This window comes from Heliangelus exortis, chromosome 20, assembly GCF_036169615.1.
Source record: "Heliangelus exortis chromosome 20, bHelExo1.hap1, whole genome shotgun sequence".
NCBI lineage: Eukaryota > Metazoa > Chordata > Aves > Apodiformes > Trochilidae > Heliangelus > Heliangelus exortis.
The window spans coordinates 8,831,071-8,844,203 of record NC_092441.1 but is presented as its reverse complement, the minus strand read 5'-3'; the positions used below and the strand labels follow the sequence as shown (position 1 = coordinate 8,844,203).

Here is a 13,133-nt window from a genome sequence, read left to right as displayed (position 1 = left end):
AAATTTATTAATTTAAATACTCAAATTTCTCAATTATTCCATGAATTATGAAGCTGTAATTTGTGACTTTTCCCTGTTAATGTCTGTTAATTTCCCCCAAAAGTTTTCTACTCTCCTTTCTTCCTCAATGTAGAACTTGTCAGTATTACCTTCTGCAAAAATGAGTGCAGAATTGTCATTTTAGAGACACTTTATAGAAACAATGAAAAAATGCTCTGATACATAAATTTTCCAGGTGTGCTGTTGGCCTTGTTTCCTAAGGGAATACTTTGAGATTGGGTTGTGTTCCTGTCTCAATCTCCCCATTTAGCTGTAGGAGGTTTGCAGAGGTTCTTTGAGATGTGCAGCTGGGTGCATGTCATTGCTTTAGATAATTCCCTTCCATCCCTTTCCCACCTACTCCTGATGTCTCAAGTAGAGTCTTTAAAGTGAATTTAGTGGTTATCCAGTCTGGTAAATCTGCCAGCTGGCCAGCCAACCAGTGGAGAGCTTTGAACAAGCCCATGGTACTGTTAACACCAATGTCTTTCTAAGAAAAGAATGTTTAGTACTTCAAAAAATGTGAAATATAACCAAATGTTGAAAGACTTGAGGAAAGAGGCAGGAAACTCTGCACTTTCCATCTTATTTTAATATTTATGGGGTTCTAACGGATCGAGGAATGAAGATGAAAATAAAACCTTTAATTTCTAAGAGGTAATGTGGAAGTCTTGCTCTTGGGAGGATGATTTGTGACTGGCTTGTCACTGTGGACCATATAACTTATTATGCTTTCCACATAAAATACTGGTTTCTCAGAGAAGGTTGTAAAATCTTTCTGGATGTCACATTTTCAAAGGAGGTTTCCCAGCATCAAAATTAGGAATTAATTTTAGACTCAACTGCAATCCCCTGAATAGATAACAAATAAATTTTGGTATTTAATAGATACCAATTTATAGTGGGCAGTTATCTGCTAACTTCATGCAACGATCATATGTCAGAATATAATTTTAGAATAAATTATGCTCACATCTTGATGAAGGCTGTGAAATGTGTTCAGATGAGCGGATCAGACTGTGAGAGCTGCAGAGTGGGGTTTGAATTCATTTTAGCATCAGGATCCTCTCATGCAAAGCCAGAACCATTTATTTATGGTTGGAGAGCTCCATCAGCCAACGAACCTGCTGCTAAACATGACTTGAAAACTACTCCAGAGAAGCAGGGAAGCCCTTACCTCTGGGCATTTCCTGAATAAAATCTTTCATAGAATCAGTTTTGGGTGTGTATTGAGAGCTTCGAATCCTTTATCATTTCTGGAGTTGGAAGCACTTGTTGTAATTAATTCTTTAGTGGGTAACAATGCTCCAAAATTCTGCTTTAAGCAGTTGCTATTTAGGTAAAACAGAAGTGGTGGCAATTCCTAAGAAGATGTAAAGCTGGTTTCTGGAGATGTGTGGCTTGGGCTGCCTGTATGACCACACCATATTCCATCACTCCTAAAGCCCAGAGAAGCCTGGAGCAGGGATGAGGGTTTAGAAAATACATTTTTTCGAGGCATTCCTTGCTTATCTCTAAATGGCAAAAAAAATGGAGTTACCAGGATGGTGCATAAATCCTAACACTTGATGTAGAGCTTTACCATAACCTTTGCAGCTTTTTGTTAATTCTTAGACTGACTTCAAATTTGCCATCAAAAATGTCAAGATTTTGGTCTAAGGGTTGAGTTAGTTGGAGTGAGAGGAGTCTGTAGAGATTGTCAGGAAAGGAAGGCTGTGGTGAGAGATTTTGGAGGTGGGATGTTGAAAGACTTGAGGAAAGGGGCAGGAAACCCTGCAGAAAGTAAGGGAGAAGAAATGTCTGGAAGAAGAGCAGGAGAAGATGAACCAGGGTCCTCTGGGAAGTCAAAGGGAAGGGGGAAATAGAGTGAAACCAGGAGAATACTTTATTGTGCTTAATATTGAATAAATATGGCAAGGAAAAAGTTACAAAATTGAAGAATTTCTTTAAATAAATGGTGTTAAAGTTTGAGAGCCATAATAATGCACATATTTTTACTCTTAACCCTGAATGTGGGCTTTGATGAAAAAGTGCAGGTTCTGATTACATTTTTAAAGCCATTATTACTACTATTGAAAACTAGTATTGGAATTTCTCTTGGCTTTAGACTGTACCTTTTTTGCTGTGTTTTTTAGGAGAAGTTTTTGTGCCTGGGGGAAGGGAAGCTCCAGACAGAAAATTACCCACTTCTGTATAGAAACATAAGAAAGCAGTAATTTATGCAATAGTTTACTGAAATACCTTTACTTTTGCCAGTAGATGTCACTGTGGATAAAAAATACCAGTGCTTAGTAGACAAAGGAGGTAATTTGCTAAATGAAAATTCATCCTTTGAAAGTAGATTGGGGGGGGCAGCAGATTTTTCCTAAGGAAAGCAGTTTTTTTCAGCATATAAAAATGGATTTCTTACTAATCAGAATATCTATTTTTACCCTCTATAATCTGTTTTTTTGTTATCTTCACCTGACTTGGGTAAGTTCATGGCTTTCTGTCTGACTTCAAAGGGGCTGTGTGTGTGTCTGTGGATGAGAATGCTGCTGCTCTGGAAATATTTTGTGTTTGGAGGTTGCTTTAACAAGCAGCAGTTGTCTCTCCAGTGTCTGTGTGGGGAATTGGACATGGAGGAAGTGGCTTCATTAAGGTTGATTTGGAGGGGGGAGCAAGATGAGAAAAAATATTGCCCGTGTGATTGGCTGGGAGAATAGCTCTGAATTATGGGATCCATCTGTTTCCTGTAATGAATTCATAAACCCATCAAACAATGACCTGAACGAATTGCTGAAGGAAAAAAAAAAAAAAAAAAAATACACTGGCATGATATGTTTAACGCAGTGAGGCATTGGCATTGTATAATCAAAAATTCTTCTCACATCCAGCACTTTGTAATGGAGCTGCTGTGTTTAATAGAAGCTGTAAATAAATCCTGTCACAGTAGCAGCCAAGAATGCATTTCTGGGTTTAACTGTTTCTCTTCTGGAATGTCTGGTCCTTGAAGGCTTTGGAAATGCAAGTTTTATAGAGCTGGAATGGGAGATTCTGAAGTATAGAGAAATGTTAATGAGGTGAATGAAAGGAAAAAGCTGCTATAAATCACTATTATGTGGCTTAACCAGTTTCTTTCATTTATGCCTGTTCTTTCCTTATGTCGTAGAAATGTACTTAAAAGCCATTGTTGTAATTGAAATCTGTTGGACTGATCCTATTCATTATATTAATAAAATCCACCTACAATTGCTCGTAACAATTTTTTATGCAGTTGGGATTCCTGAGATTGTAATCATCAAAAAGCATATGGAGTAATTATTGGATTTGTTTGGGTAAAATTGGATTAAGAAGTTTAGATACCATTAAGTACTGATAATTATTACAAGCAAGCTCATTGTTTAGTATATGTACAGCTCTCAGAATGTGGAATAAGCAGATACCCATCACAAACATCTTAAGAGCAAGCAGTCTCAAGGCTTTTATTTTATGCCTTTAATTGTCTTTTCCCAAGAAGCTTTCTACTTGACTGTTTTTGCTTTAGCTCTTTAATCATCTGCTAGTACAAAAACCACTTTGCATCCCCTGTTCGTTTAAAATTTTTTTTTTTTTTTTTTAAATTTTTTTTTTTTTTAGCATTAAAACAAATTTACCCATAAAAGCTGCATTTGGATTCCTGGATTTCAAGCAGCTGCCTCCATAACATGAGCTGTGACAGTGTATTACTTGCAGGTGAAAGGGTAGACAGGCTGCTCCTTCAGGGATCAGCAGGGTCTCTCTAGATTGGCAGGTTGGCCCCTGGGGCTGATTAAATGTACAGCACACAGAGCATCCCTGTTCTCTGCTGACCACAGGCACTGCCATGCTCTGTGCAAAAGGTTACTGCCTGGCTTGCTTTTTCAGCCTCCAGTTTGCTCAAATATTATGTCTTTGTATATTCTGCAAGGGGAAGCCCTCGTTCCTGCTCCAGCCACTGCAGGCAGGAGGATGGCTGCCTGCTTTGTAAAGATGCTCTTAGAGGATCTTAGGACAATTAATAATTAGGAGTTCTCTTGCAGACACTTGGAATGGTTGGTGTGCCTCTCAGTGCACAGCAAATGAAAATTGCTGCTTAAACACTGCTGAAGATGATTTTATAAATAGGTGTTTTTTTCCAAGGAGTACAGTTACATTGCCTTTGTAACATAAATTCTCCCAATATTATTGCTGTATTTAAAGGCTGAATTTTACCCTGATACAAAGGTAGGAATCCAGCTGATTCACAGCTGATGTTGTTGACTCCTTTTGCTTTATTTCCCATCAGTGGTTTCAATGTTGGGGTTTTTTTCCAGCTACCATGGCTGGTTATACATAGTATTTCAATAAGGTTTAACTTCTATTTAACTAGTCCTATAAAGAGATTTTGATGTACAAAGTAAAAATCACTTTGCTGTGTTGATGAGAGGAAAACCAGAAATTTTAATATGCAGACATGTTTTTGTCCTAAATATGTCCTAAAATATTTCTCCTAAAATATTTTTGATATTTTGTTTTTCTTTGTTCTTTTATACGTGGTTCAGGTAGAGGGAAAATTTGTTTCTAACAGTGAAAGTGGCATCTCTGGCCACACCTTTGTGATGAAACAGCTTCACTACTTTTAAGTTAAAGCAAAAGGTGTGTATTCTATGGCTTGTGCTAGCAGTGTAACACACACACACCTATTTACAAAATATACAGTACTGAGAGTATGATGCTTTATAAAAAGCAGCCTGCCTTGTTCTCTGAAATATGTTTCACATTTGTTAATATTCCTTAAGAAAATCTTGAGGCTAGACAAGCAGCCTCCATTGGCATGGTGCCAGCTAGTGGTTTTAATCCTTTTGTACACCTTAATTCCATAGAAAATTTATTTCTTAGCTAAAAAAAAAACAAAAACAAAAAAAAGTCAGAGGGCTCTGGTTTCTCAGTTACCCTCAGTTGGCCCTTTCAGCCTTTTTTTGTCCAGAGATGATCAGGACCTTGGAGTCCTTCAGTGTATGATGATGGCTTGGGAAGAGGTTTTGGGGAGCAGTGATGGAGGGATCAATCCTCATCCCCCCCAGCTGCCACCTCCTGCCTGGCCTCTCCTCCTCCTCCTCTTCCCTGGTGCTCCCCCTGAGCTGCTGGCAGCAGGGGTTGTGTGGCTGCTCCTATCCCAGTTGCAGGAGCTGCCTGGCTGGACTGGTTTGGTGTTTTTGGTAGGTCAGCCCAGGTCTGTAGGGTAGATCAGAGTGCTCTTTCTCAACCTTGTGGCTGTGGGGAAATCACCTGCAGCTTCATTCTTTGCAGAAGCACTGAGTACTCAACATTTCAGGGTTGGTAAATGCTTACATCTCTAATAATAATAATAGTAGTAGTAGTAGGTAAATGCTTACCTCTCTGTGATAATAATAGCAGCAGTTGTAGTAGTAATAATAGTAATAAACCAGGATCTCTAATTTTTCCCTTTTCTGTTCTGCATCTCCCAAATGAAAGGGAAATACAGACTTTGTTAGAGCATGAAAAGTTATGCTATTTTAATTACCCTTTCTATTTTTCAAAGCATTCAATACAAAGCAGGACTTGGCTTTTGATGCAGTTCCAGGTTTGGACAACAAGCACTTAGCTGTGCACACACACACACAGCCCCAGGCTGGGGGGTGGTGAGAGCCTGAGCTTGTGTTTTTTGAGCAGCAGGTTTGGTACCTGCCAGACAGGCAGAGGCTGGGTGTGCTTCTCTGGCACTGCCCAGAACACTGGAGAGAGATTATCTCCTCCAGGGACTGCTCTTCAATGAGAGAATCAGCTTAATTCATGGGTTATATACTACAATTTTTTTAAAGGCCAGGGAGAGTGATGAAGGGGACTTTAAAGACCCATTAAAACTAAGTGATAATTTGTATCATGCAAGTGACAGATTTTATTTTGTATTTTGGAAACAAAATTGTTTTCACCTACTTCTTAGAAATACAAATTTTATATTTGAAAGTCTGCATTTCATGACATTTTTAAAATGGCTGGTATGAGCTTTGTTTCTGAAGCTGGTGGTGTAACTTGGAAAGGCAAAAACCCCTTTATTCTCTGGACTTTACATGCTATTGGTACTTTTAAATTTTTTATATTCAGAGTTGTTTTTTGTTAATAGAGGTAAACACAGGACAAGTTGTTTAGGCTTCCAAAATAAGTACTTGGAGAAGCAAAGGGCTGATTGCTGCCCTCAAGCCTGGCTTATTTTTGCTTGTCCCTGTCTCTGCTTGCTTTGAAACCACCCACAACTCTATATTGATGCCTGTTTACTGTTTCTGCTGTGGAAGTCAGATTTTCAGGCATGTCACAGCTTGAAGAGAGGGTGAATGCTGATTTCATGTGTAATGACAGGAGATGCAATTTTGCACTTGTGAGCTGGAAGACAACTGAGCTCTGTGCAGTTAGGAACCCCAAAGGGTTTCTTCTAGGTGGCTGAGAGACCTGGGTAGGTGCTGGCAAGTGAGTGGAACAGATTCCCCACCACCACTCCCATCCCTGGCTGGGGCTGATGATCTCCACTGCTCTCACACCAACTCTCTCAAGGCTTTTCTGGAGGAGACCCAGCACTTCTGACCTTTCTGAGCCAGTCTGTGCTGGCAAATCCCACTGCAGGGTGGGGTTGCTCTGCTTGTTGCAGACACAGGTGGTGTGGGGCTTACTGAATCTGTGGCTGGAGAGCAAATCCAGGAGACAAGGGTGTCCTGAAATGCTTGGTAGGAAAAATTAGGTAAAGACCATGAGAAGACAGAAGCTTTCTGTGAGTGCTGAAAAAGCTGGTGGGTCAGGGCTTTTAACTTGTTTTTTGAGAGATTATTAGGAGCCTAAGGATTGATGCTTTCATGGCTATAGGCAGTGTGATTTGATGATGACAGTAATAATAATAATAATAATAATAATAATAATAATAATAATAATAATAATAATAATAATAATAATAATAATAGCAATCTTGCATCCAAGTCAGAAAAACTGCTGAACTAGAAAGGCAGCTGGTGCTCTAGATTAGTGCAATAGCTTCCTGTGCAGTTTCAATGAACATTCTGTTCAATACTACATTGTCACATCTCTTTTCTCTTCTCCCTCCTGTTCCAAGCCATACAGAATATTTGTTACAGTAAGGAATATAAAGTTCAAATACTAAAATGGGCAGTGTTGTGCCTAAGTAGAGAATAACCAGTTTTGGTTTTCAAAACTAAATGCAGTTTAATTCCATTTTAGTGCATAGAACACTATTTTTTTGGTCCTGGTTATAAAGAAGAGGCTAAACCTATGGAGAAGGAGCAGCTGAGACAGTATTTAATGTTTAAAAGCTTTTGCACCTGAAGGATTTTAAAGCATGTGTTGTGCAGAAATCCTGATGTGCAAATAACTGTCTTGCTGTCTTAGGTTAAGCATTCTGAGAGGTCTTGCTTTGATGAAAGTCATAGAAATGCTGGGAATGAAAACCTCTGAGAAGTTTGTTCACTTGCTCAGTTGTAGAGATAGTGGGAAATCTGCGTGTTTCTTCTTAGTCTTGTACTTGCCTAAATCATACTGAAGTACCCAGGTGTCTGCAGGGATGTGCACACTGCTGTGTATGGGAGCTATTTGGGTGCTGCATGACCTTGTTCTGTGTATATTGACTGCTCCATCCTCAGCCTTTATGCTCTCTGCTCAGGCAGTGGATACCAGATATTTATAGTAGGCAACTTCTTCATTGTGTGCTGCTAATTTCCAGTGCAGGCTGGGAAGCAGGAGGTGTGTGATAAGGCTGGGGGGGCTTTACACAGTTAAAAAAGGATGTGCAGGCTCTCATGAACTTGGGTGTGAAGCCTTTATCAGCTCTCTTCTGGTACATCTGATTTTGTACAACTGTACGATTTTGGTTTTAAGATTTCAAAACTGTTACAGAAAATGTGTCAGGGTGCTCCATACATAGTAACCTAGCCCTGAGTTCTGGTTGTAACACTTCTATTTTGAATGTATTTTATGCATTTGATAGTCTATGTTTTGCCAGCTCTTGTTTGGGAGCCTGAAATCCCCATCCCTCAGCTCAGTTCCTGAATAAAAAAAAAAAACCAACAAAAAGCGCAACTTTTCGGCTATTAAAAACGCACTTTTTTTGTGCTTTTGTTTTTGAAAAATCTAGTGCCAGAACCTATTAAGACCAGTTTAAGCCAGCCCCAACCTGCCGGTACCGGTACCAGTACTTCCACCAGCACTATTACCAACAGCAGCAATGGCAAACGTGCATCTGCTCCTGGGCAGCAGCCCGCTGCGTCCCGTTACCTGCCCCGTGAGGTGCCTCCACGCTTCCGCCAGCAAGAACAGAAGCAGCTCCTAAAGCGGGGGCAGCCACTGCCAACTGGGACTCTGAGCAGCACCAGCCCAGCACAAGGTACTGGACAAGCAGGGGCCAGTCCTCCTCCACAGCAAGGAGCAGGTGGACAGCATCATCCCAGTAAGACCCAACCAGGTAAGAGGCGGAACCCAGCGGGATCGCGGCTTGGTTGGTAGCGCAAGGGTGGTTGAGTTGAAAATATGTTAGAATTGGCTTAAAAATCACAGGTTTGAAAGTGAAGTGTGTGCTGTTGCTCTTTTTCTTCTGGAAATGTCCTGGTTTGGGCCCTGATAAAGGTGGTTTTCTGTCTGGTACTTTTGCTTTCAGCTCAGTCTCCTGTAAGTAGCTGCACTTGCTGAAATTAACAGCAAGTTTCTCAGACAGTGTCTGCTTCTGGAACTGATAACACTCCATGTTTAGAGTTACAGCCAGAGCCTGGTGTGCAGAGCCAAGGCCACTGCTCAGCTCTGAGGAACATTTTACCCTCCAGAAGGAATAAAGAGGTCCCACCTGCAGCCTCCTTTGAGGAGGAATGTACAAGATAGATGCCAGAATTGACCAAACAGAGGATTCCATCCCATACACCTCATACTCAGGATAAATTTGAGGGATCACGAGGGCCAAGCCATGCTTCCAGCTTCCAGCCCTTCCTGCCTTTCCTGCTTCCCTGTCATGGTTTAACACTGGCCTGGCAATTAAACTGAGTAACAGGAGTAGATGATGTAATTTCCAGGATGGAGTTCTAAAAGCTTTCCCTATTTACTTAGATATTCCAACCTATGAGGTCTTTCTCCATTTTTTCCTGCTGTTTCTTTGGTAGTTGTGCTGGATATGACCTCCAGGATATTCAAATATTTCTTGACTGACTGTTCTTAGAGAAGCACTGTTAATTGTTTCCAATTTTTTGACTGTAATTTTGGTAATATTAGTGTTCTTTGTGTATAACTATATAAATGAAACCCAGGATCTTTGCTTATGTTGTGTTGTGCAGAGAGACACATTGACCTTTTGGCTATTGGAAATAGTGAATTGAGTAGGAATTCTTTAGCCTCCTTTTTACTACTTTTTACCCTTTTACTACTATTACTTTAGTAGGAATTCTTTTAGCCACCCTTTTTCTGTGGAATTGCTGGTGAGAAAAGAAGCAGCAGCTCTTTCCGTATTTGTCCTTTTGTGTTAGAAATAATATAACCTGAACTTTCACAGGGGAGATGAGGTTGGTCAGTAATTGGTATAAATCCCCTTTTCATCACTGCTGTATGTGTGTGTGTTGTGTTTGCAAAGCAGGGAGTGCTTAGGGTACAGTTATCTATGGCTTAGAAAAAGTTACCTGGGTTGAATCACAAGGGGTTTTTGATATAATGAATATTAGTAATTTCTCAGTGGTACCAAGTGTTGCTCATTACCACTCAAATGCTGTCAGACATCACAAAATTTGGCTCTGAAAAGCCTGTAGTTTTTCCCTTTGGGCATTAGTGAATCTTTTTGCTGAACTTGATGCTGTGATCTTGAACTTCAGCAGAGGAAGTTATTTGACATTGTACTTGAGAATTTTAGTTAGGTAAGAAAATACTATCTGTCAGAAATTGTAACTTTTATGGTTATGAAGATGCATGTGAAAGTATTACTCAATTACTCCCCAAAAATACAAATCAGAAAAAGCAAAATAGAACAATTTACTTGAAGTGTTGGGCTTTTGTAGGGAGGGGAAGAAGTTCTGCTTCTGTATTCCCAAATATTTGGCTTTAGTGAGATGGAAAGTAATGAATTCCCACCTTCTTTAAAAGTCCAAGTTCAGCAGGGATGGTGGCTGACATTTTTGGCTTTTTTTTTATTTGGACATATTTGCTAATCATCAGATTGATGTTCTGTGTTAAATTTATATATTTTTAGATCTAAATAGATTTAGGTGTTTATTATTTTCACAAGTCTATTAATTATTTACATATTAGAGACATACTCACCAACTCACGTGGCTTGGGCTAGCTGGGGATCAGTATTAGACTTCTTCCAGGCATTAGTATAGATGTATCTGAGACATGTTTGATCTTTAGGAAAGCATACTGTAAATCATGAAACAAAGTCCACCATAAATCATAACATAATCCATAAAAGAACAGAGCTTGTAAGAGCCTAGTATGGGCTGTCTGGCTTTGATCTTGCCAGATGCATTTGTACCTTGAGGCTTTAGACTTCTTTTCCTGATACCTATTTGAACTTGCTGTATAAAATAAGCACTTGTTTCTGTAGTTTGTCAGCCTGGCAACTATCAACAGATGTTTCATCCTGCTGAATTAGTTTGCTTCTTTACTCTTTTACTGCTTTCTTGTCACTGCTGATAAAATTCAGAGTGCAGTATAAGGTAGTACAAATAGGAACAGGAGTGCAGCAGCTTTTCTGCTTCATATTATTAGATTCCATATTGCACAAAACAAGCTAACTAGATGAAAATTCTTAGGTGTTACTCGAAAGCAATTAATGCACAAAATGGTAATTGTCAGGTTGTTGTTTACTGTGTGAAGTCAAAGCAAAAACTTCCAAATGCATCTGAAAATCTGTGCACAGTTCCTGGAGCAGGGAAGGGAATCTTAGACAAGCTAAATGCTTTCTGTTTACTGACAGCAAGAGGCTGTGTTTGGAGACCTAATGGCTACATCTTCCTTGTAGAAAGAACTTGGTTGAATACTAGAGCTTATGTATTTCTCTTTCCAGCAGGTGGAGCATCAGTTCATTTACTCACTACATAGAGGAGAAAAAGGATTAATCTCTCTAGCTCTGTTTGTAACATGACAGCTGTGCTCCTGGCTGCTCTGTGAGGCTGAGGAGTTTGGCACATCTCACTCCTAAGAGATCATTTTAGCCATGAAACACATTTTGAAAGTCTTCTTTGGGCTCACAATGGTTTCATCTTCACCTGGTTTGATGATCATAAAGAGCAAAGAAGTAAGGAGCGTATCTTGGCAAAGCCAGAATCTTTTCTTCTCAGTTCTTAGGATTTGAGTAATTATGAACCTTAAAAAATTGTGGGATTCTGTATTCTGAAAACCTCCAGCACTGAAATAATGATTTTCCCATGAAATTTAATTCCGGCTGGGTAGTATTTTTGGGAATATGAAAATGAAGACCATTAAACATTCTTAAACATGAGGATTCTGGCTGAGCAGTATGTTGTCAGAAGGAAACTTGTCACTTTCTCCTCTTAGCATCAGTAGGAACTGTATCCCTTTAAATGTTTGTCTCTGGTTCCCAGGATATTTAATTTGCTAAGGAGTCTTGGCAAGTAAAAGTTCTCTGGGGAGGTGAAGGGAAGGAACAAAATAATCACAGTTGTCCAGAAGAATCAGTGCAGGTACCTGATGCACATATAGAGAGGAATTTTGTCTCTCTGAACACAAGAGTGATCCCTTAATGAATGTTATTAGACATCTTCCCAGGTCTGGAGGCAGTCAGTAACACATCAGTGCTTTGGGCTTTCTCACTATCTGGTAACCTGATTAACCTCACCAGAACTTGTTAGACCCATCCTGGATTCTGCCCAAGCCAAGTCTGTGTCTGTGGCTGCTTTACACTGCTGGTGAGCAGTGGTAACATTCTTGTGATGGGTGAGTGGTATTAATCACAGAGCCAGGATTGTTGTGCACTGGCATCTTGTATCCAGAAGCTGCTTAATGTAAATTCATGTCTGGAACTTTGCTTTTTATAGGGTCTTATTCCTTCATAGTTAATATGAAATTATGTGGCCACGTTCTTTCCAGGCACTATTTATAACTATGTGGATACAAGGAAGGGTGTTCCAAAGGCATTGCCAGCCTCTTCACTGTAAAAACACACTATTTAATCTCTTTATTCTCTGATCAGCAGTCACTGTTATCTGCTGCTTTGGCCTATCCAAAACACTTGTCAGAACTCTCATCTGCAGTGCCATGAATGAAAAAGGATGTTTTGCCCATGTAAGGGGAGTGGGAATTCATGACCACTAATACATTCTTTGTCAGGTTTATAATCTGGAGATATTACTGTAGTGGATGAGAGTAGTGACTTTTTTGTTTCTCTTTTAAGGTAAGCTGTGAAGTGGAGAAATCAAAATGTTTCAAACTGAATAGAATATTGTAGGAAATGTATGCCTTGAAAACAGTTATATTCATTGCTAAATATCATGAAGCTGTTTTCTGTAACACTATGGACTATTTTCTGTAGGATAGTTACTGGCCTGCAACTTCTATCTTGAGCTGCAGGGCCCATTCTGGACATGCCTGCTCTGTAATCCTTTTTGGGATTACACTGTAGAAAAGCTGTATCTGTAATTTATGAGCAAGATTCTAATACTAGTTCAGTTTGTTACTTTTTCTGAAAGGTGGAGCTTTCTCTCTTTCCTCCCCACTTTGTCAGCTGAGTCAAATTTGGTGAACAGTCAATTTCCTTCATTAAGGAGTGAGGCATTAATGGAGTGATCCTCTTGCCATGTGATTGAAAAGAATGAAGGTAACTTCTGGAAATTACCATGGGAGATGAAAAATAGCAAGTCATGGTTCCTTCTTTCCTTCTTTATAAATTATGAAGTTTGTGTCAGAGTCTCCAGGCAACCACTGTGTGTTTAAGAACAAAGATCAAAAGTAATCAGTGTTTCTTGAAGCTGCCTTTCACTTTTCTGCAATTCAGCAAAATGAAACCAGCATCCATCACCTCAAAAGAAATGTAACATGTCCTGCAGGAGTCATGATGAAACTTCTGTGCTTCTTTTGTGTTGGAGAGTTGAGTATTTAGTGGA

At 39.6% G+C, this 13,133-nt stretch overlaps 1 protein-coding gene across 25 annotated transcripts in view; it reads left to right on the top strand.

The window, feature by feature from the left end:
- TNRC6C (trinucleotide repeat containing adaptor 6C) overlaps positions 1 to 13,133 on the top strand; it is a 100,710-nt gene that overhangs the window by 38,243 nt on the left and 49,334 nt on the right. For all 25 annotated transcript variants that reach the window (XM_071764272.1, XM_071764296.1, XM_071764293.1 and 22 more), the window contains one exon: positions 8,174 to 8,500. In XM_071764272.1, the coding sequence (XP_071620373.1) occupies positions 8,174 to 8,500 (327 nt within the window). The remainder of the gene's footprint in view (positions 1 to 8,173; positions 8,501 to 13,133) is intronic.